The 25,258-nt window shown below is 44.2% G+C and overlaps 2 protein-coding genes across 2 annotated transcripts in view; one reads left to right on the top strand and one right to left on the bottom strand.

Annotated features, from left to right (window-relative positions):
* The window catches only part of AMELX (amelogenin X-linked), a 677,225-nt gene extending 662,802 nt beyond the window's left edge, over positions 1–14,423 (bottom strand). Inside the window, exon 1 of the mRNA XM_066578000.1 lies at positions 14,384–14,423. The gene's annotated coding sequence lies outside the window, so the exon portion shown is untranslated. The remainder of the gene's footprint in view (positions 1–14,383) is intronic.
* The window catches only part of CFAP47 (cilia and flagella associated protein 47), a 508,792-nt gene extending 486,516 nt beyond the window's left edge, over positions 1–22,276 (top strand). Inside the window, exon 65 of the mRNA XM_066577980.1 lies at positions 21,983–22,276. Within this exon, the coding sequence (XP_066434077.1) occupies positions 21,983–22,192 (210 nt within the window). The 3' untranslated portion in view covers positions 22,193–22,276. The remainder of the gene's footprint in view (positions 1–21,982) is intronic.
* Positions 22,277–25,258: the final 2,982 nt, after the last annotated feature.

Raw genomic sequence — 25,258 nt, 5'->3', positions numbered from 1 at the left:
AAGGCGTTCTATAGACTTCATTGGAGGTTTGCCTTTGCCACCCTCAAAAAAATTCAGTATAGGGGTAACTTCTTGCAAGCAGTCCAGGCCCTTTACTCGGTGCCCTTGGCTAGAGTCTTGATAGATGGAACTCTATTCTCCCCCTTCTGCATAACAAATGGAACTCACCAAGGTTGTCCCTTTACTCCGCTATTTTAAACAATGATCATGGAACCTCTGGCAGAGCTGATTAGAATATGCCCAAATGTTAAAGTGGTGTCCATGGGCCTTACACAACATAAAATTGGACTTTTTGCCGATGATGTGCTTTTATCCCTCTCTGACCCCCTAGGTTCTCTGAGAGAGGTAGACAATATAATATCTTTATTTAATAAGACCTCTTATTATAATTTAAATGTAAGTCTCAGATTCTAGGTATTAATGTTGATGATGTGTTTAAGCTAGATATGCAAGGGGATATACAAGTTCTCCTTTGCGTGGAGCTCTGTAATCCCATACCTTGGCATAAAATTATGCTACCTACTATCAAATATTGTTTCCACTATTTTTAATCCCCTGCTCACCACACTACCAAAGGAAATTAAATTGATGAAGAAGAAAGAACCCTCTTGTTGTGGTCGAATAGTACTATTTAAAATGCTGATCCCACCAAAAATCCTTTATCTATTTCGTACATTATGTTTCCCAATCCCTCAATCTATCATAGCAGAATTTTAGAAGCAATGATCAAAATTTATATGAAGCAACAAAAGACCTAGGGTAGCAGCTTCAATTTTAGACATGCATAGAAGACAGGGGGGACTTAGGGTTCCTAACTTGGGGGTGTATTATCAAGCAACAGTGATGAATCAATCCACTAGTTGGTTAGAAGAGTTCCAAACTTCCACTTGGAGTGTCATGGAAAAACAACTAAATAAAAATAGATCACTGGGGGCTCTGCTTAAAGCTTCAATGATTGATATACTCGATCCAAATCTCTCCCCTTTCTTAGATATTAAAAACCTATCTCCTCCTATGTTATCAACGCTCCAAGCTTGGAATTTATGTGTATACAGATTCAATTCGGCCTCTCATAAGAAACTTTTCAAACTACACTTGGAAATTCTTGAATATTTCATTCCTAACTTAAATATTAGGAAATGGAGGGGACAGAGTATTGATTGCATTTTAGATCTCTCGGATGCCCAGGGAATATTGTCATTCCATGTATTTAAAGAGAGAAACATGCTCATTTCTAACGATATGCAGTCTTACTATCAGATCCACTCCTTACAAAATTCTTGTCTTAAAAAGTTTTACCTGTCCAACCAAGCTGATATCTCTCTTATCAGAGGATGGGAAAACATCTGGCTCCCTAATTAGGAGATATTATAATATTCTCCCAGGTGACATGGGAGATACCAAAAGGATCCACCTATTGAACTGGGAGAGGGACTTGAATTTGGCCCTTCCTCCGGCTCAGTGGTTGATGTCCTTCAAGTAGGCTAACAAAGCTATGCTTTCTGCCAACCTCCCACAGACCCACCATAAGGTTTTAGCCAGATGGTACTATACACCCTTCAAGCTAGCTAGAAGTTTCCCAGGGATTAGTCGTACTGGAGGGGTTGTGGACAAGAGGGTACATTGTTCCATATACTATGGGGATGCTCACAAGTCCAATTCTATTGAAGAGAAGTATTCCAGTGCTTCCAGAACAGAATGGGTATCAACTTGGCATGCAAACCTCAAATTGCCCTATTGCTTCAAGAATGCAACTGTATTCCACGGGAAAACAGAAAATTGATTTGACACTTTCTATTAACAGCCAAAGTCATTATAATAAGGAAATGGAAATCCTGTTCCCCCCCCCATGTTTGAAAGATCTGACAGACATGATGGCTGACCACTATATTTATGAAAAAATGTATGCAAAATCAAATAATAGTCTGGATAAATTCAATGGTATCTGGAATCCATGGCTGCAGTACTCATTGTTAAAATGTTGATTAATGTTCTAATATAACTGTCATTTCCAAAGCAAATACGCGACAAGATCCAGCATACTAAGAAATGCTGTTAAAACTTGATTCCATGAATCCAATTTGTATCTACAATAATTCTTAGAGATGTGTGTATAATATTGTCATTATCTGCCATGTCACTGTGAGTACACATGATGCAAGCTAATGGGCTGTAAATTTCTTGCAAAATCCAATAAGAAATATTTTGGGGAAAAAAACAGAGGCTGGACAGACTTCTGTCTCAGAGTATTTGGGGAATCTTGCACCCAATGACCCTGGAGGTCCCTTCCAATTCTTTGATTCTATGTAAAAAGTAGCAGTATCTATTTTGGTTTAAAAAAATGACAGTAAAGCAAATATTGTTTTCTTTCTGAAAACACCACTCTGTAATTCACAACTGTTTTATAAGTGTCCCAAGTAGGGTTTAAAAAGAAGAGAAATAATTGCAAAAGGAAAGAAGGATGCAATGAATAAAGATATATTATTGATAAACATCTAGGTTGGTTCTTGCTTAGATCTGTTTCTGGATGGATTAGTAAGAACCTCTATGGGAACTGTCATAGCTGCCAATATGTATTCGTGCACTGACCAAGTGCTGACTTTCAGGGGTGGCAGCAAGGGGAGCTGGATGAGTATAAGAAGTACACCTTCCGATTCCAGGTTCCCTGTCCTATGAGCTCCATAACTTAGCTTGTGATACTAATTGGACATGACAGGTTCCCTTTCATGACTTGTGTTGAGTCTAGTTTATATCCTAGGGGTTTTCATATGTTTAAATGACCCATTCCTAGCTCAGTCTACCAGTCATAATATTTGCACCTAACCAGAATTGCAGAAAAAATAGTGTTAGCTTCAGTTAGTTTGTTTTCCAGTGATGAATGCAAAATGACATGCTGGTTGTCAGAAAATTGACTGTACATAGTAGTATTCTACAGAATATACACGAATGATCAGTGATCAACCACAGACATTAAAAAGCACTCCATACAGCTCAAGGTGAATTTCCAACTCATAGAAGGCAAAAGTATGGACCCCTGAAGGCTGAAGAAAGTAGATGTCTCATTAGCTATGGTTGTCTGCAAAACATCTCACAAGCCTATATTTACTAAACAGTTCATGACACTTTTTGGAAAAACAACATTAAAAAACATTACAAACATGACAAGCTACAAACTTGTGACATTTCACTGATCAAATTTGAAAGAGGACTAGAAAAGTGTACATGATCTTAAGGAGACCTAGTTTACACCAATTTTTTAAAGTTAGGCCTCCTTCACATGGGCGGACTTGCATTGCGAAGTCTGTGGTCGGCATTCGCCTCCGAACTCCACAGCAAATACTGCCCATAGCATGCATTGGCTACCGATTGCGATTTTCTGTTTGTGGAGAAGAGATCACAGCATGCTGTGATTCTGTGCAGGCTACACACGGCCGGCATCCATTGACGTCAATAGAAGCCGTCCGTCCCGCAGCACTTCCGCAGTGAGCACAATAGGAGTATCGCGGGATCCGCATCATTGCAGAGCGCCGGCACATCAGCAGCGCCGAACGGAAGATGCTGGATAGTTACGCAGGAGTCATCGTTGAACTCCGGGTGGAACTCGGTTGTGGGAATCCCGCATGCGGGGTCCGCCCCGCTCCGTGTGCAGGAGGCCTTAATTCAGTAAATAGGGTACAGATGGCTAACACAAGCTATACTTTCATAACAGGATTAGATTTAATTTTCTGCCTGATTGAGATGTGTAGGCCTTTTAATACATTTGGTGCACATCAGTCCAGTTACCACCTAACTTTACCTGGCCTACAAACACTAGTGTTAGCAACTGTGGGCCGGCTTTAAATATTTTATTTTTCATTGGACAATTTTACTTTGTTTCTCCCAGAATTGCTACTATAGAGTCTATTTGTCCTCCTCTCTGTACTGTATCGGTTTCCACAATGAAATACAACATTATTGTCTCACATAAAATACAGTATACACAATGCATTATTAACACTCACACATGATACGGCCAATATAATGGCTTGATACATTTTTCTATTAGGATTACGGCTTCTATTTAGAGACATTTTAGATTCTTGAGCGGTATAAGCCTTACGCTGCAATTCATCAACGTTTGCAGACACAAATGCATCATTACACATTTTATTTATGTGCACATGAGATTTCACATCCTGAAGGTCTTTTCTAACACAGGACTTCTCACTAGTTTGCTTTATCACTACTCTTCTAATAAAGAGGTATTTGTTTATCACACCATCATGTAAATCTGTGAAACTTGAACAATACTGCTGGCAATAACATCTCAGACTTTCACAACAGTTTAGAGAAAGCAAAAGAAAGAATTGTCTCCCTTGAGGAACCCAGTTGAAGAAATACTACTTGGAGAAAAGGAGAGAAATAGTAAAAATAATCGGAATGCATATATATACAATAAGTTATGCAGTACAAGGTAATTGCAATACTCTCTCATATGTATATATATATATATATATATATAGAGAGAGAGAGAGAGAGAGAGAGAGAGAGAGAGAGAGAGAGAGAGAGAGAGAATATTGAAATTACATTGCATATCTTGCATATCTTATACGTGCATTCTGTTTATTTTACTATATATATATATATAGAGGCAGGGGGCAGAGAAGCCAGCTGTAGTGACTTTAATGTGAGCCACTGGAGGGCCAAGTGTCACAAGAACGGAAAAACAGTTGGTAGGGGTTACCTCTACTGTGGAGCTACCTGATTATGCTCCACCCGAGAGGGCTTGTTAAAAAAGAGGTGTAAGGCCTCGGTCACACGGGCGTTTTTTCCCGCGATTTGCGGATCGCATGACGGATGCGCATCCGCAAATTGCGTGACCGGGGCCGAAAAATCGCCCGAAAAATCTGCTCCTAGCCGCGTTTCATTAGACCCCATTGAGGGCATATAGAGAAGAGAACAGGAATCGCAGATCACAGATAGGTGCGATCTGCGATTTCTGTTCTATAATTTATCGGACAAGTGCATAAAAAGCGCTCATGTGTCCGATACCATTGCAAAGCAATGGTTTTATAAAATCGCACATCGCATGCACATGCGCAGATCGCACGGAAAATCGCCCGTGTGACCGAGGCCTCAGACTCTCAGATTGCTCCCATTGTGAACTTGCTGGAGTGAGATGGGTAATGCGAAAAGGCCTGTAGACCATACAGTATTGTATGCTGCAAAGTGGGTAACGATGCGGCGTGGGACTGGGGGCAGGAGGGTGGGGGGTTATACATTAGCGAGCAAAGGTAGTGGTGAGGGGGAGGAGCTAGAACAGGAAGTAGAAGGAAGAAGAGCGGGAAAATCCACAAATTGCCTAGGAGGGGAAGAAGAAGGACGCAAGGAGAAAAGCAGACGAGCAGAGGAAGAAAGTAGGAGCAGCAGCAGAGAACAAAAGAACAAAGCAAGACCCAGAGCACAGACGACAGGAGTCGTGCAAGAAAGAAGCCGTCGGAAGATAAAGAAGGTCAGAAGAGTCGGGTGGAAGATAGAAGCAGCGGAAGAAAAAGGAGAAAATGGACGACTTACGGGCCATGATCCAGGAAGCGGTGATGCAAGACGGCACCGGATGGCTTGAAGAGGTGCTGGCAAGCTGCAGGACGATCGCCGAAGCCAGAGAGCCAGTCGGAGAAGAAGGACAGCAGCGGAGATCGGGAGAGGGGCCAGCCAGCACGCAAGAGGCGCCGCGAGGGAGACCGCAGCGGAGATCTGGAGAGGAGCCAGCCAGCACGCAAGAGGCACCGCGAGGGAGACCGCAGCAGAGACCTGGAAAGGAGCCAGCCAGCACGCAAGAGGCACCGCGAGGGAGACCGCGCCGGCGAAAGCAGCCCCCCGCGAGACTTAGTCCGAGCCCTGCGCCGAAGAGGGGAGGAGGAAGAGTCAGCCAGGGCAGCGCAGGCCCGAGGAGGGACGGAGGAGCAAACCGGAAGTCGGCGCCGGTACCGAGAGGTACGGTGGGAGGACCGGCAGCGGAGGCACAGAGGACTCTAACCACGGAGGGTCCGGAGCTCTTAGGACGGCGTTCGGCAGTTACATCGGGCTCCGAACAGCTGCAGCATCGCGCAGCCGGGCGCAGGACTACAGGACACGTGCGAGGTGAGCGCGGAGTGAGCAGTGGAGAGGAGCAGGGGAGCACGCGGTCCGGCCGCACGTCCTCGCAAGATGGCGGCACAGCGCACGTGGCGGCACAGGCAGCGCCGGGGGCGCGACGAAGAAGGAGCCCGCTTGGCAGGGGGGAGGGGGGAGGGAGGATAGGTAGCGCGAGGGGGAGAATGGGTAACAGGGGCCCACGCAACCCCCCCCTGACACACAGCCTGGGTAGCACTAGCGGGTCCGACAGCAGCAGGGAGGGGGGAGGCAGGTCACGTTACCCTCCATTTGTAGCCCGGGGTACAGGGACAGCACACCGCACAGAGGGAAAGAGGCCAGTTAGGAGCACACACAGCCCCCAGGGGGGAACGGGGAGGGTACACCCAGACACATGGCCTATTCAACTGCCCCACCCCCCTCAGTACATGGACACATTTCAGGCCCGCCACCCCCCCCCGCCCCCCCACCCACCCTCCTTCACCTTGTACCAGCGCCCGCCAGCCCATACCAGTGAATACAGGCACTGCTATGTTAACCCCCACTACATCCCCCCTCCAGCAGATCCCGTAGTTTATCTTCCCACACATAGCCAGGCTCCACGCCGGAGCTCTAAGAAACAGGGCCAGGGGGCCAGGCAAAGGCAGAAAGAGCGAGCCAGACAGGAGAGGCAGGATAGAGAGTTCCAAGCGCAGCTAGAGAAGGCAAGCGTAGGGCGCAGTACTAGCAGCAGGGCGCGCGAGTCAAGCGAAGAAGTGCCTAGCAGCGACCAGGACGAATATTGCTTGCGGAAGGAGCAGCCACGGAGGGCGGACCCGCAGTCATCCCTTTATCAGAAGGTCCGGGAACGCCGCAGGTGGCAGGAGCTTGTGCAGGATCGGTCAGGGCCGGACCAGCCTGGCACGTCCCAGTCGGATAACGCAAGGAGGGCTCGGCAGTCGAGTGGTCGGCAGCCCGCGTATGATCTAGGACGGAACCAAGGGAGCGGTACAGCGAGGGCATCACCCTTGGCAACGCCGGAGGTCCGTCCAGTCGATGAGTCCACCCTATACAATGTTTTAAAAAGTGTATCGGATCCCGCAGTGGGTGCGGAGAAAGATGATTTAGTGTCGGTTCTGAGGTCGCTGTTGAGCAAGGTTGATCCAGAAAAGGGGCTTTCAGCGTCCTGTGTGGCTCCAGGGGGCGCAGGCCCGCCTGCGGGTAATATCGGCGCTTGCTCAGCAGCGGGTACAGAAAGTGTTCCAACGGATAGTTTGCAATATGCCGATTCGTTGTTTTGTGGTGTTGCCCCTTTAGGGGTGGGTCTGCCCGATGATGTGGTTGAAAAGATTAAAAATGGCTTGTATATTGATATATGGTCCTTGCTTTCAGCGGACCACGTGATGGTTGACAAAGAGCGGTCAACAGAGCGAGGTGCTGATAAAAAACCGAAGATTGCAAAAACTTTTGGAAACTGGTTGCAGGCTTTTGTGGTTTTGGTTCATGTGACGTGTCAGTATCAGCCGCGCAAAGCGACGGAGATGATGGTATATCTAAATACCATTTATAGCGCGTACCGGTTGCACGGAGGTGCAGCGTGGTGGCGCTATGATGAAGATTTTCGGCGTCGGGTGTCGGGAACTCATACGAGTTGGGCCTCTAAGGCCACTGATTCATGGATTCAGCTGATCCTAGCACAGCGTCCAGCCAGGACTTCCTTTCCCGGGGGAGCCGCGGGAGGGGCATCTCAACCACCCGCGGCATCTCCTAGGCCGAATGGCTCCTGTTGGTTGTACAATGAGGGCCATTGTCGATTTTACGCCACCTGCAAGTTCCGGCACGAATGCTCGGTATGCGGGGGGCAACATTCGGCAATCCGCTGTTTCCGGAAACAGAGGTCGGTACCCGCGGTGGGTAGCGCCGGCGGAAATGCGAACTCCAGTGAGAAGCCAGTACCTGGATCCGTGGTTAAACATGTACCACAGGAAACAGGAAGCAGAAATCCTTAGGTCAGGATTTCGGGAAGGCTTCAGAATTCCGTATGCGCATCAGCCTGCCACTATGTTATGCCCCAATTTGAAATCGGCAAGGGACGATATCGAATTGGTAAGGGAGAAGGTTCAAAAAGAAGTGGAGTTGGGCCGGATGGCCGGCCCTTTCAGTGATCCTCCTTTCGAGAACTTGCGAGTGTCTCCTTTGGGTCTGGTACCTAAGAAGGAAACCGGGAAGTTCCGCTTGATACATCATTTATCTTTTCCGACTGGGGGATCGGTCAATGATGGCATCTCAAAAGAGGAGGCAGCGGTAGCCTACACGTCGTTCGATTGTGCGGTTCGGTTAGTAAGGTCGGCGGGTAGATTTGCGCAGTTGGCAAAAACTGATATCGAATCAGCGTTCCGTTTGCTTCCGGTTCATCCGGAGTGTTTTCATCTTTTGGGTTGTAGAATTGAGGACCAGTTTTTCGTCGACATGTGCTTGCCGATGGGATGCTCGATCTCATGCTATTTTTTCGAGTTATTTAGTTCCTTCCTTGAGTGGATGTTAAAGTATGAGACGGGTATCACATCGGTGATCCATTATTTGGACGATTTTTTGTTCGTCGGCTCAAAGACATCGGGCGATTGCGGGTTCCTAATGACGAATTTTAAGAGGTTAATGCGATTAGCGGGGGTCCCATTGTCCGAAGAAAAGACGATGGGCCCAGTTACATGCCTAACGTTTTTAGGGATAGAAATCGATTCGGTGGATATGGTTTTTCAGGTTGCCGGCGGACAAAGTGGCTAGGTTGCGGCAAACGGTAGGCGATGTGGCTAAGTGTAAAAAGGCGACGCTGCGGCAGGTTCAAGTTTTGTTGGGTCTTTTAAATTTCGCCTGCAAAGTGATCCCCATGGGGCGGCCGTTTGCCAGGAGACTATCATTGGCGACTGTGGGGGTCCGCGAACCACACCATTTCATACGTGTGACAGCGGGAATAAAGGCAGATTTGCATGTATGGACGGTGTTCCTGCATTCTTTCAACGGGCAGGTGGTATGCCCTAGGGAAGATGTGGAAGGAACCGACATCAGCTTGTTTGCCGACGCGTCTGGTTCGGGTGGTTTTGGCGTGATTTTCAACAGCCATTGGTGCAGGGAGTCCTGGCCAAGGTCATGGAGAGAAAAACGGTGGACGAAGAACGTAACGCTGCTGGAATTTTTCCCGGTGGTGGTAGCAATTGAGTTATGGGGAGCAGAGTTACGAGATCGGAGAGTATGTTTTTGGTCGGATAATGCGGCGGTGGTACAGACGATAAACAAACAATCGTCGGCCTCCCCGCCGGTCTTGGCTTTGTTGAGGCATGTGGTGCTAAGATGCTTACAGGGCAATATGTATTTGCGTGCAAAGCATGTCCCGGGTTGTGACAACAGAGCAGCTGATGCACTCTCTCATTCACAGATGGAGCTGTTCAGGGAACGGTACCCGCAGGCGGATGCCGAGGGGGTACGCTGCCCGCCTTCCTTATGGAATCTGGCAGAGGAGAGTTGTTGAAGCTGGTGGAGTCATCGGTGGCTGCTACGACGTGGAGAAATTACAATTCAGTTTGGTTATCATGGTTAAAGTTTGCTGGTGGAAAAGTGGTAGGAGGTGAAAGGGCAAGGTCGGCGACCTTGGATATGCTGACGGAGTTGCGTAAAAAACGGTTGTCGGTAGGAGCGGCCAAAAAGCATCTAGCGGGAGTGGCCTTTTTGTTAAAATTACACGGGAAGCTAGATGTGACTAAGGATTTCGTGTTCCAACAGATAATTCGGGGGTGGAAAAAAGAAAAGGTCCAGACGGACACGCGCCGTCCAATCACATTTTCAGTATTGACGAGCCTGTTGTCGGTTTTGGAGGCGGTTTGTGCGGATGAATACGAAACTCTGTTGTTTAGAACGGCTTTTTCATTGGCATTTTTCGCGGCTCTACGTATCGGAGAGATGGTCCCGGCAAGTAAAGTCAAGTCGGGTGGCCTACGGGCAAACGACGTTATCGCTACGGGATCGGCCATACGGATAGGTATAAGAAAGTCGAAAACCGATATTTATGGGAGAGGCGACTGGCTCACCATCAACCAGTTAGGGGAACAATGGTGCCCGGTGGAGGTAACTAGCGAGTTCATAAAAAAGCACCCCCAGAGCGGGCAATTTTTAGTGCATGCATCTGGTTCCCCGCTCACGCGTTTCCAATTTTCGGCGGTTTTACGTTCGGCATTAAAGAAGTGCGGTTTGGAGCCGGCAGAATTCGGGACACATTCATTTAGGATTGGGGCCGCAACGACGGCGGAAGCCCACGGTATGACGGAGGACGGTTTAAAACGGTTGGGGCGATGGAAAACGCAAGCGTACAAGTCGTACGTACGACCGGACCGTACGGTAGAAGTGGCTTTGGAGAAGGATTGATGTGTACGGATAAAAGCTTAGTGTTACGTAGGTGTTTTCTTGCAATTTGCGGGTATTTGCTATGTTTATCTTGTTTCAGCGTCTGACCCATGGCATGTTTGGATCATCGGCCACTCGTTTATCTATTGGGCGGAGAGAAGAGCGGCCACTCGACCTATGGGAAGGAATCTGGGTCTGAGTGGCGCGCTTGTAAACTGGATTGGCGTGCGGGGGCTTCAATGGCCCAGGATTTTACAATTCGTGCTAAAAATCAGCAGGTGGACCCCCCGGAGAGTTATACTGGTCGTTCACGCCGGGGGGAACGACTTAGGAAGAACTAAAATGAACGAATTACTAGTGCTAATGAAACAAGACATGATGCGTTTTCGAGACTGTTTCCAGGATTGTGTTCTTGTATGGTCGGATATCGTGGCCAGGAGATGCTGGAGGGGTGCCAGAGACGGGGATGCGATTGAACGAGTGAGAAGATTGATAAATCTGAGGATGTCCAGATTCGTGCAATCATTGGGTGGAGTGGCAGTTCGCCATTGGGAACTCGAGGACAAGGAAAAAGGAGCACTTAGGGATGATGGAGTGCACCTTAATGATGTCGGTTTGGACACTTTTTTGTCAGGACTTCAGGACGGTGTGGAGATGGCGTTGGCTAGGGTTGGCGTGGTGGGGCGGGATGCGCCATAGGAATACGGCGCATACCGCGTGCCGGGAGCTTCCCATGCGGGCTACGGCTTAGAGGAGGGTTTGCAAACCCTAGGTAACAAGGGGCTTACGAACGTCCTGTGGCCGTTACGGCATAATAAAAGTTCAACAGTTTACGGCATGGGAAAGCGTTATGAATTTAGACTGAGGAAATTAGGTTAAATTAAAGGTTATAATATATGTTTTAAAATGTTAATAAAGCTGTGGCCAACCCACATTTTCAGCAAGAAGTTGTAAGTATTGGTTATTATAAGATAGGTTTATTATATGATAAGTGAGCGTACATTTAGGATTAGGATGCCCCCAGTCTTGTATGCCGCAAAGTGGGTAACGATGCGGCGTGGGACTGGGGGCAGGAGGGTGGGGGGTTATACATTAGCAAGCAAAGGTAGTGGTGAGGGGGAGGAGCTAGAACAGGAAGTAGAAGGAAGAAGAGCGGGAAAATCCACAAATTGCCTAGGAGGGGAAGAAGAAGGACGCAAGGAGAAAAGCAGACGCCCACTCACCCGCCCAGGTAAGGGGCAGGGTGCAAGGAGGCAAGGTGTTATAAGGATTCGGAAGTTGTCACAGCTGGTGAATGTAGGCCGGGAGCTTCCCATGCGGGCTACGGCTTAGAGGAGGGTTTGCAAGCCCTAGGTAACAAGGGGCTTACGAACGTCCTGCGGCCGTTACGGCATAATAAAAGTTCAACAGTTTACGGCATGGGAAAGCGTTAGGAATTTAGACTGAGGAAATTAGGTTAAATTAAAGGTTATAATATATGTTTTAAAATGTTAATAAAGCTGTGGCCAACCCACGTTTTCAGCAAGAAGTTGTAAGTATTGGTTATTATAAGATAGGTTTATTATATGATAAGTGAGCGTACATTTAGGATTAGGATGCCCCCAGTCCTGACAGCGTTGCATGACATGGTATGAGATGCACCCTATGCCGGTACATGATATATGTGATGTTTAATGTTTTGGGAGCTAGGCCTTACTGGTAGATAGATTTCCTGATAATGTTTAGTGAGAGGCCAGATGCACAGGTGTTGTTTTCGTTCACTGCAAATGTGTGAAATACGTGCTGTGATGAAGCAGTAAAGCTGGCAGAAGCCAGATAAAAGAGAATTCCTTGTGTGGAAGTGAGTTTCTATCCTCAGATGTGTGTGCTTAAAATCTATTTGTCATGCTCAACCCTTTAGACTCTGCAATAGCCGTAACATTGTCTATCAGTTTTGTCCAGAGTGTTTCTATAAGAGCAGCTTTACACAAGTTCAAGTGCAAAAACGCACTTGATAGTGTGCAGCATTTTGCGCAATTATGAGGGTATCGGGTGCGCATTTGTGTAGCCCCCATAGACACCCATGGGGCCTTTGGTGCGCAAGTGCGAACAAAGATAGAGCATGTTGCGGTTTTACAAATTCATAATGTGAGAGAACCCATTTAATGGGTTCTATTCTCTGCTTACAGCGCATGCAAATACACATGCAAATATGTCTGTGTGAGACCGCCCTAAGACAAAAGAAAATCCTAAGGGTGGCTGCACACGTAAACAATAATGTGACGTACATGCACTATGCAGGGCGTGTGGCCGCGTGCTGTTGCCCCTGTATCGGCCCTTTTTACTGTCCTTTTTTTTTGCCCTGTCGGGACCTTTCACAGTTGCCATGTGTGTAGGTGAGCCAGCCAACTTAGTCCCAGGTGTTTTCAATTTTCTGCGGAATATTGCGCATTTCAGTGCACAGTTTTGCGCAGATGGGAACGCTTGGAGCGCAATTGCACACCAAAATAGAGCGTGTCGCTTTTTTTTTCTCATGCTTGAAATGTGCATGGAAAAAAACTGTTTGAGTGAGCCCATTTAAATCAATAGGTTCTATTCGCTGCGTATTCAGCATGCAGACTTTAAGGTCGCAAATATGCATTTAAATGCGCCTGTGTGTGGGAGCCCTAAGAGCATCTAAGCACAAACCAATTTCCTCATTTATTTTATTATGTCGTCAATACTTGACATGAGCGTTTTGTCATTTGAAGCAAACATTTCAGAATCTCTCAAAATCTTTTTGTTCCAAATCAAAGTTGTTTCAGATACCGGTACACTAATGTGTCTTTACTGGCACAGACATTTCTGCAGAATCTTGATATTTTTGGAGTACTGTATGCAACAGATTTTGGAAAGGAGCTTAAAATGACTGGTATACAATACTGAATTTCTATATGTTCTCCCCATACTAGCAGATTTTTCACAATAATGTTTCCTTCCTTCTACCTCAATGAGATTGATTCATTAATGCAGTGAATGGTAATATTCTGAGCACACCGCACGTTTGACATCGCAAATCTACATTATTATCACTATATGCAGATGCTGTCAACTCTAAAAGGGAAACTTTGGTGTCAGAATAGTTGTTTTGCCTCACATTTCATAAACTGATACAATTTTGACACTTATTTAGTTGCCTGTTAATGTTTTTTAGACTGTTCTGCGGTTTAGACATGTCCTCTTAGCTGGAATACATCCCTTTCTGTGTTTTTTTGAAACTACTGCTTACTAGAGATGAGCGAACGTGTTCTTCCGAGCTTGATATTCGTGCGAATATTAGGGTGTTCGGTATGTTCGTTATCCGTAACGAACACCATGCGGTGTCCGGGTTACTTTAACTTTCTTCCCTGAGACGTTAGCGCTTTTTTTTGGCCAATATAAAGACAGGGAAGGCATTACAACTTCCCCCTGCAACGTTTAAGCCCTATACCACCCCCCTGCAGTGAGTGGCTGGGGAGATAAGGTGTCCGCCTGATATAAAAGTCTGCCCCTCCCGCGGTTCGCTATGGATGCATTCTATATGCGCTCAATGGGGCCAGCGGCAGCAGCGCTGACCCCATTGAGAACATATAGAAGACAAATCCTTCTTCTCTGGCACAGCTGTAACAGCTGTAGCAGAGAAGAACGATGTTTGCCCATTGAATTCAATGGAGCGGCAATACAGCATGTTCCACTGAATGCAATGGGCTGCCGGCGATCGCAGGATGAATGGTCGGAAAGGGGTTAAATATATAACCCCTTTCCTGCAATTCATCCAGAAATGTGTTACACTAAAAATATATACCGGCGTATAAGGCGACCGGGCGTATAAGACGATCCCCCAACTGTCACCTTATACGCCGGTAATACAGTGGAGCAAAGAATAAAAATCATTACTTACGTTTTTAGATGATCTGCGGCGCTCCTGCAGGCTGTCACTCCCTCCTGGTCCACGGCAGAGTATTGCTTTCTCCACGAAAGGCTTTACATCCCTGCCTCCAGAAAGACACGTGCCTTCAGCCAATCACAGCCAATGACAATGATGTCATTGAATGGCTGTGATTGGCTGTGTTTCTGGAGGCGGGGATTTCAAGGCTTGAAATCCCCGCCTCCAGAAACACAGCCAATCACAGCCATTCAATGACATCATTGTCATTGGCTGTGATTGGCTGAAGGCACGTGTCTTTCTGGAGGCAGGGATTTAAAGCCTTTCATAGAGAAAGCTTGTCTGCCGTGGATTAGGAGGGAGTGACAGCCTGCAGGAGCGCCGCAGATCATCTAAAAACGTAAGTAATGCTTTTTATTCTTTGCTCCACTGTATTACCGGCGTATAAGGTGACAGTTGGGGGGTCGTCTTATACGCCCCGTCGCCTTATACGCCGGTATATATTTTTAGTGTAACACATTTCTGGATGAATTGCAGGAAAGGGGTTATATATTTAACCCCTTTCCGACCATTCATCCTGCGATCGCCGGCAGCCCATTGCATTCAGTGGAACATGCTGTATTGCCGCTCCATTGAATTCAATGGGCAAACATCGTTCTTCTCTGCTACAGCTGTTACAGCTGTGGCAGAGGAGAACGATCTTTATGCTGACAGTGGGGGGGGGGGCACTCTTGCCGCTATTGTGGCTTAATAGTGGGACCTATGAACTTGAGATGCAGCCCACCATGTAGCCCCTCGCCTGCCCTATCCGTCACTGTGTCATTCCCATCACTTTCTTGAATTGCCCAGATTTTCACACATGAAAACCTTAGCGAGCATCGGCGAAATACAAAAATGCTCTGGTCGCCCATTGACTTCAATGGGGTTCGTTATTCGAAACGAACACCCGGACATCGCGGGAAGTTCGTTCCGGATAACGAACACCCGAACATTTTGGTGTTCGCTCATCTCTACTGCTTACCATAAAAATTACTTTAGAAGAATGATAATCCATTCCAATGGCTGTTTGGATCTTCTAGCCTTTATTTAAAGTTTTCCCCATCATATAATATTAGAATATATCGCTAGTATAATATTATGACTAGGGAAAACCTATGAAATGGCTATAGAACTCAACTAGCATGGTTCATCTTTCATTGAAAAGATTGTTAGCGGTCCTGGCAGTGGGACTTTGATTGATCAAGAAGTAATGATAATTCTTGTAATACACCATCCCTCCCTATAGGGACAAAGTCCTTTTTGGACATTAGCAATGAGTTGTGGCATCCTTAACACAGTCAACAAGCAACATCTGAAGACGCTGTTATGTTCAATGACCAACCAACAAGAAAAGAGAATGCCAATGTCAAATTAATATATATACTGCATATACCACTGACATGCAAATATTGTGGTGCAAATTATGTTCAGGGGGATAGATCCTGAATATTGTTATGCCCTGCTAGCAAATAGTCTTACTAACTATCACATAGTTTAACAAAATTGGATGAAATTGGTCTTCTGTATTACCTTGTAAATAGGTTACATTATGCGCAATAGGTTTGTGTGCTTTGACCATCATGGCTTGGGATGTGCTTACATTTCTAGCCTTATAGCTCTGTATTACAGATGATTATCGTAATATTACATTTATGCAATTTTGCACCTGATGGGTTCCTGTTTATCCTTTTTTCAGCAAAAAGATATTTCGGATAAATTCATGGAGATTATGACTTGCCAAGCAAGTAGCTGCTTTGTGCTCTCTGCCTGTAAGATCTATATATAAAAGAAACAATAGAAAATAGTGTTGGACATGACAGAGGCGGCCTGGTTCACTAGACTCTTCCTCTTCATTATATGCAGAATGATGATTTAGGTCTGATTGATTCAGTGTTTAGTCATGTAAGCATTATTACAAAATTGGAACAATTAGATATCCATAGAAATATAGATTTTCCACCCTTTTACATTGACTATTACAAGCACAGCATTTTGTAGAACTGAATCCATGTACAACAATGTGAATAGGGTTAAATTCGGGCAGCTTTTTAGATCTGTACTCAGATTTAACAGAGGTTAATGAATCATATTCACAGTGAGCATAACCCTAGGGTACATTTCCATGAATCCAAAAAAGATAAACTGCTTCACCTTCAGCTTCACTTAACAAAGCAATTAGGATCCCCCCTGGGTTAAAGGCTTATTAAAACCAGTGTTGTTGTACAGATTGAAATCAGCACATTGCTTGATTGAAGTGAGGTTACCATAATCAGGCATTAGTTCATTAATAGGCGGCATAAGCTAGGAGAGAAGATAAACCAGAAATTGTTCTGCAGGACTCCGTGTTGAATCATTTCTATTACAGAAATTGGTTCCTGGCTTTAATTTACTGTAAAGTTCTCTTCACTATCTGTTTAGAGGCTACATTCAGTGTACTCAGTGAGCAAATGTGTCGAACATTAAACACCATTGTATGCCACTGTATGCTATACAGTGTTATCATCCATACACCCCATGATAAAAAATAGCATGGTATAGAATATTTTGTGGTGGCCGCTGTATATGAAAGTGCAGGACAGTACAAAAATAAAAAACCTGCACCGATGTATACTGTTCCTGCCCAGTGCATTGCAAGAGATCCGAGAGCAGCATTATATTCCAATGTATTCATTCAGATGAACGATTTTTGGGAAAGATAGTACATTGCTGACCATTTTCAGCTGCCGATTTTATATGCAGCGTCAGGATAGATCTTGCCCTATCTTTTGCCGAGATACACAGGATGTTCCCATAAATTTCTATGGAAGCAGAAAAAAATGGGGGGGGTGAATTACTCAGTGTCCAACGCAGGAAAAAGAAGACAACTAGCTACATTTAAGCATTAGTAGTCATTTCGAGGATTTCCGCCGATCGATGGATTTCCACACATCAGCTGTTTTTTGCCGATACACAGTAGCCACCCATCTGAACGACAGAAAATATGCGGCTAAAGATCAAGACTCGATTATGGCGATTCCTTATTCATGCAATTTTACAACACGTACAGGCGAACATACAGCCGTGTGAAAGAGCCCACACATAGCTTGTTTGTAGTCTCCAACCATAGCAGCACATAGATCTGCTAGTTGTGCTTATATAATGGATGGGACCCTATCTGAGCACCACCAAAGCAGTGTCATTTTTCCTTTTGTGTAATAGCTGAAGAATGTAAAACTATATAAATGACACCTGAATGCAAACAATTATACAGCAGCCAGTAAGTATAGCTACAGGGACAAGTATTCTCAATAGCTTTCTATTTAATATAAGAATATTAGTATCATTTTTTTATATTTTTGATACACTGGGCCAATAAAAGAAACTGTTGCAAAACTGTCTGTAGCCTTTAAAGACCTAATAAAAGCTTTACCATGAGCCTAAATTAAGGAAACTGGTTGACTTCACTATGTGGCCAATTTATAGCCCTTTATATTAGTTTTAGAAGTTAGCTTGGTGTCACTTGGTAGGTTTCTGTTCTGATAATTCATTGTTCAGAAGATGATAGGGTATATGGCACTATAGTATCTGGTGAATATACATTGTAGTGTTCTGTCATATTCCTCCGAGAAGAATCCAAGGTCATATGTAGCACAAATGGATATGTTGATGAGTTGTAGGCTGTATTGGTATATGATGCATTGCACATTTTATATACATCATTTGTTATGACCATTTCTATAGTCCTTTTAGGTCTCTGATAGTTAAAGACTGGAAACAATGACATACCTTATGTGGTGAACCTGAAATAATGGACTCAATGAAAAATTCCCAGATTCTTTTGAAAAACACTCAGAAAATAATAGCTAGAGCTCTCGAAAATTCACCTTCACCTCATTTACATTTATGGACGGGATTACAGTAAAAATGCACGTGTGGCAATTACTGTATATGAGTACATTACTGTTAATGTCATGTTTTTATATATCACTAATAAAAAAACTCCTTCCTCTATTTCTTACGCAATTCTAGAATTTATTATAAAATAATACTGCAGAAACTTAACAGGCCAATATGTGCTCATTAAAATTATATTATGTTATTATCTTCCACTTTTATTTTTACAGCTCTCTTTTTTCTCACCTGCTTTCTTCTGTCCTCTGCCCTTGTTATACTAAATGCGATAAGCCATCTGCATTCTAAATGATGGTACAGTCATTTTATGGACCAGCCAGTGTAGTTGAATTTGGAAACATTAGCCGCTTTTTATTTAATCCGTTAAACCTCTTGAAAAGTCATCAATGTAGTAACAATGCTGTCCAGTCGTGTCGAATATCACTTACTCAATATTCCATTGTACATAATTTGTTATAGTCTTGTGAATTATATGAACAATGGAACGAGTGCACGGAAGAGTAATGGAAATTGTATATTCTGGCACACGGTGCCAATATAATAGGCAGGTCTAGTTTTAGACATTAGAAATATTCCACTTTGCGAAAATAGAGAATTAGATTTGTTTTTTTATTTCAAATTGAGGACACTAGAAAATATAAACTAACTCTATGTAAAAGGAATTAGAAAGTAATAGTAATATCCCACAAAAATTCATTGCATTTGGAACTATGGAATGGTAGGGAAGTATTTTTATTAGAAAGCTAAACACTAGCAAAAGGAGGCACAATCTGGGATTAGTTTGTGGGATGGGGGCTAAATAAGAAGCAATATAAAAAAAATATTGTTTTTCTGAGGGAGTAATAGATGCTTGGCATAAACTTCAACAAATGTGGTTGGAAAATCTGCAGTAAGTAAATGTAAAGGCATAATTAGACACAACGATTATCGCTCAAAAGATGTCTTTTGAGCAACTTTTGAGCGATAATCGTGTCCATTTACAGCGCAAGGTGATTGCGCAAACGTTGAGCGAACACCTTGCACTTCAAGTGGAGGATACAGAAGACAAACGAGCCCGCTTGTCTTCTGCATCCAGCTGTTCCTGGCTCAGAGCGCCCTGCTGTTATACAGCCGAGCGCTCCAAGCGGAGGATGCAGAAGACGAGCGGGGTGGCCCTGCTTGTCTTCTACACCCAGCTGTTCTCTGCTCAGAGCGCCCGGCTGTTACACAGCCCAGCGCTCTGAATGAGGTATGAAGAACACAGCTGGGCCGCTCTGTTTTTCATACCGAGCCTGTGTTCAGGGAGTGGGATACAGCTGAAACAATAGCATCAGCTGTATCCCACTGTGAATTTCTGATAAGGCTCATCATTGTCTTTCAGCATGCTGAAAGACAACGATGAGCGACGGCTTAACGAAAACTACACGAGGTCAGTGCAGTTACACACAACGATTATCGCTCAAAATACGTCTTTTGAGCCAATTTTGAGCGATCATCGTTGTGTCTAAATATGCCTTTAGCGTGCCTGGGATAAGCATTTATCTATCCTAAGAGTTAGAGAAGTAGAAAACAATAGAACAGCAGACTAGATGGAGAATGTTTTGGGTTTTTTTTACTGTCAATTTTTTAGGTTTCTATGTAGTGGGGGAGAGGCACTTGGTTCTGAATGAATGTCTTTGTTCTGATACTTTTGTATGAACATATTTCCATTATATATAAATATATATATATATATATATATATATATATATATATATATAAATATATATATAAATGCTCTTTCCAGATTGGAGTGCTTTTATACAAGACGACCTGTAGGCACAGATGCCCAACAGTTTTTCCCAGTGATAATTGTGGTCATTGCCAGTGAATTGAGCTTGCCGGGGATCATTCCGATCTGTCCGCCTTCATTCACAGTAAACAGGCAGCCATTCAAAGATGAACGACTGCCTGTTTACATGGGCCGATCCGTCATTCCGTTTTTATGCATTGAAAAACTCGTTCATCATTCAGTCGTACATGCATTGAGGCTGAATAATAATCATTCAGATTCTCGCTGTTCACAAGAATCTGCACGCTTTCTTAGCCCTTGTAAAAGGGCCCTTAGTCTCCTAATAGGATTCATAGCACATAACGGTGCCAACCAGAAAGCGGACTACAAAATTTAAGTTGTCATGAACTTTAATTGATAATTAATCTGCCTCCTTACTTTTGTCATGAGAGGTTACGAGACGGACTGAGCGTCAATCTACCATTGCAGACTTGTGTTTGCTTTGTCTTCTGGAAAACAGTGGTTACAAATAACAGTGAAAGCCGATCACAGCGCTCAGTAACAGTGACTACAATGTTCTTCTAGAACTGTAGAACGCTCCGATAAAGTAAAAAGTGGTTCCATTGCAGTGATAGCTCCAGTGCCTCATAACAGTAACAGCCATGTGTTTCTATAACAGTTGTAGTTAGAGTGCTTCCATAACAGTTACAGCTCGAATGCTTGCACAGCAGTCCGCAGATAGGATAAACTATAATCACATAGCAATGACAACCATGTGTTGCTATGACAGTGCACAATGTCCAGAATTACATGTAACGATTCTCACTCATTTTCGGCCAATTGAACGAATTTTGAGTGATAATCGTTGCGTGTAAAAGGGTTTTAAGAATGAGAACTACAGTGTGCCATTATCCCTGTATCATTTAACCCCTCTGAATAGGGTTGTTGGAACTGCGCGCCAGGAAGCCATATATTACTAATAGGTATTTTAAACTCTCTGCATATCTACAACATGCACTTTGTCTTTTCCTCCTTGATGGGGGTTATGCTGCAGATACACTGATGGCTATTACTCTGTACATATTTAGTGATATATATCTATTTTGATTTGTATTATGCTCTCAGGGATTCATATTGTTATGTAGGGATTTTTTAGATGTAATGTGTTTTTATACTTGTGTGTATTTTTGTGTACTCCAGTTTTCTTCTGTTTGCTACTTATCATATATCATGCATATTCCCTGCACATTTTTAACCCTTTCCAATCCACTGTCTGTCATCTGAAGACATTCTGATTGAAGCCTGTGCAGCTCCGATGTCGGAAGACGTCCAGCAGGGTATTCTTACTGTATATTACTGTCCGCTCTGTTGTCGGGGGCCTCTCCAGCATGTCCCATACCGCAGTACTGGCTTCTAGCCAGCAGATGGCACCATTGTATAATGGCGGAAAGAGAAAACCCCCTAGGAAACCCTGAATCCAAAATTGGATTGCAAAGGGTTAACCCTTTCTAATCCACTATCTGACGTCTAAAGACATTATGATTTAAGGCTGTGCAAGTCTGATGTTTCAAGATGCCTGTCGAGGTTTTCTTACTGTATATTGGCAGCCTCTCTACTGTTGGAGCCTATCCAACATGTCACCTCATGCAGTACTGACTTTAGCCAGCATATATCGCCGTTGTATAACAGCAGAAGAGTAAGCCCCCTAGGAAAACCAGAATACAAGATGGATTGGAAAGGGTTAATGCTCCCATACACTTATATGGGTGATTTTGGTCCGTAATATAGACCAAAATAGGGCATGCTGTGATTTTTTTCATGTGTCTAAAATATTCAAGTCAATGGTGTTTCAGCACTGCGTATTATGCGCTTAAAATATACATGCGTAATACACAGAAAAAGTCCGCTAATTACATTTTTTTTTACTTTTGCAGACATCATCTATGCAATGGACCTACGAGATCAATGGTCTGCCTCCAAAAACGACTCCATCTACAAATGTCTCCGCTAAGATATGTTCAATGGGTATAAGAAAACCAGTGATTCATCAAAAACGTAACTTTCTACAGGAAAATCTGAAACTTACAACGACAGCAGTGTCGTCCCCAGTTAAAGGAGCGTCTCTAGTGTTTAGAACAAAGTAAATTCTTTGTAAACGTCTTTATTTTTATATACTGTAAAATATATTTCACAGTACATATCTTTACATTAAAATGAGTTACAATTTATACTCGTGTCACTAATTAATTTAAGGTATATGAGGAGAATTTAATGCTTTTGTCGGCTGGAGAATTGTAACACTTAACAAACACAGATGAAAACCTGGATTATAAAATTATATATACTCATGTTTGCTGAAAGCAGACACTCGGCACATTGTGAACATGCCACTCATCACTAAGGTCATGGATGGACACCTTCATGCAATTTTACATCAAAGCATAATCTTTTGAAGAAAAAGAAGCTTAAAATTCATGTTTGTTGTTAAAAGTTTGAGCCAAGTAGAGCCTGAGACATAGAACAACACCTAAAAATAAAAGATATGCAAATTTCATACAGGCCACTTATTCTACATGCACGTCTTTATAAAATCACAATAACTAAATAGATACAAATATTCATGATCCATAGTTACAGTGCCAATAAATGCCCTGATTAAGTGCAAGGGTCATTCATTACATGTGCAACTGCTCATCTAGAGAAGCATCATCAGGAGTCTGTCTGTGGGCTCCAGAAGACTTCTGGAACTGATATCGGAGAACCCTAGGGTTAGAACATTCTACATGCTTCCAAAACTACACAAAGCTGGCAACCCAGGGAGGCCAATTATCTCAGGTGTGGGAACCCTCACTGTAGGAATCTCAGGATGGGTGGAAGGTGTCCTCAAACTACTGGTGGGAAACACAACCAGCTACTTGCAAGACACCTCGGACCTACAGAGCAAACTATCAACCATAGGCCCCCCTCCTTGATGGCACCATCCTTGCCACTATGGATGTGTATTCCAACATCCCACACGAAGATGGACTGACCGCCTGTCAAGTACACATTAAGGCCAATGGGGATTGCCTCTGAATCTATGTTACAACTCACAAGATTCATCCTCAGACGCAATTATTTCTCCTTTGGCAAAGAGATTTTCCTGCAACTCACTAGAACCACCATAGGAAGTAAAATGGCACCGCAATATGCCAAACTTTTTTTTTTCCATAATAATTTTTATTAAGTTTTGTAGAGAAGTAGGATCATATACATATCATTGCGTATATAAGTGATTATTAGATACATCGTTACAGAGTTTACACATTGTGACGACAGGTATTTCAAGCTTCACATTTCACACAGCGATATGTTATAAGTATGATAAATTTCTTTTGTGTTTAAGCAGTAAGAGAAATAAATCAACTAAACAATTCTAAACATGTCAGTACTTATTTTTTAGTTCAAATTACTGCCAATTATTCCAAATGTTGTTAAATTTCGAAAGACAATTGTTAAATTTTGCATATATTTTTTCGTAACATTAGTGGTCTGAAACTACACCCAAGAGGTCACCAATCAAGGGAGGAGATGTTTTCCTCCACTTTTTGAATATGCCAAACTTTTCATGGCAGAACTGGAGAGTGACTTTTTGGCCTCCTGCTCCAGCAAACCATTGGCCTATTTCTGCTATATTGATGACAACATAATCATCTGGACCAACACCGAACAAGAACTAATAAAATTCCATGAGAGATTCAATGCAATCCACCCCACCATAAACCTGATATTAAGCTACTCGTATACCGAAATCAACTTTTTGGACGCCACCATAAAAATTTCAAACAACTCAATACAGACATCCCTATACCGAAAACCGATTGATCTGCCCACATACCCATCCTAAACACATCAAAAAGTCCATTGTCTACAGCCAGGCCATCAGATACAACTGGATCTGCTCCAACCCAACAGACAGAAAGGAACATTTATACCATCTTAAAAGGACATTTTTAGATCAGGGCTACCATTACACCTCAATTGATGACCAAATCACCAGAGCCACCAGGACACCCAGGAATCAACTACTCCAATACAAAGAGAAGGAAAGAGACAATTGTGTACCTCTGGTACTGACCTACAATTCGCAACTAGAAATACTAAGGAAAACCGCAAGAAACTCCACCATACCCTACACAAGGATGACTGTCTAAAAACCATATTCCCAGACCCTGTAATGTAAAGAGCTGTAAGACCTGCTCACATATACTGACCAAGGACAGGATATGGATCCCCAACACACAGCAGAACTATAAGATCCGGGGGACATTCACATGTTCTACGTCTGATGTTGTGTACCTGATCATGTGTAGTAAATGTCCTGTTGGGGGCCTTTATGTTGGAGAAACAGGGCAAAAACTGAAAGCGATGAGATCTCCCTGCCATACAATTAAACAGGGGAAGACAGAATTACCTGTAGCCGAGCACTTTTCTAATCATGGACATGACATAGGAAATATGAGAGTTTTGATATTGAATGGTGGTTTTAAAGGGGTTGTCTCGCGAAATCAAGTGGGGTTATACACTTCTGTATGGCCATATTAATGCACTTTGTAATATACATCGTGCATTAAATATGAGCCATACAGAAGTTATTCACTTACCTGCTCCGTTGCTAGCGTCCACGTCTCCATGGTTCCGTCTAATTTCTCTGGCGGCTTGCTTTTTTAGACGCGCTTGCGCAGTCCGGTCTTCTGCTCTGATCACGAGCCGCTTCAGCGTGCTCACCGCTACAGCTCTTCTGCGCATGCGCAGACGAGCTGTAACTTCTCGGGAGCGCGCTGGAGCGGCCATTCTGCTACCATCCTCTGTTAGAGAATGGTGCAGAAACTTGAGCAGCCCAGCCGAGAAGCCCAGCCCAGCCGAGAAGCCGCCCAGCAGCCCTGCCGTGAAGCCGCCCAGCAGCCCTGCCGTGAAGCCGCCCAGCAGCCCTGCCGTGAAGCCGCCCATGTAAGTGAGGGGTCGGGGGTGATGTGTGCGCAGGGGGGACTGTACCGCTGTGGCCCCGGAGCCTACCGCTGTGGCCCCGGAGCCTACCCCTGTGGCCCCAGGGCCTACCCTACCGCTGTGGCCCCGGGGCCTACCGCTGTGGCCCTGGAGCCTACCGCTGGGGAGCCGGGGCCTACCGCTGGGGAGCCGGGGCCTAGCGCGGGGGAGCCGGGGCCTAGCGC

The sequence above is a fragment of the Eleutherodactylus coqui genome, chromosome 1, assembly GCF_035609145.1.
Source record: "Eleutherodactylus coqui strain aEleCoq1 chromosome 1, aEleCoq1.hap1, whole genome shotgun sequence".
Taxonomy (NCBI): Eukaryota; Metazoa; Chordata; class Amphibia; order Anura; family Eleutherodactylidae; genus Eleutherodactylus; species Eleutherodactylus coqui.
The sequence above is the reverse complement of the archived record's forward strand: the minus strand, read 5'-3'. Positions and strand labels throughout refer to the sequence as shown.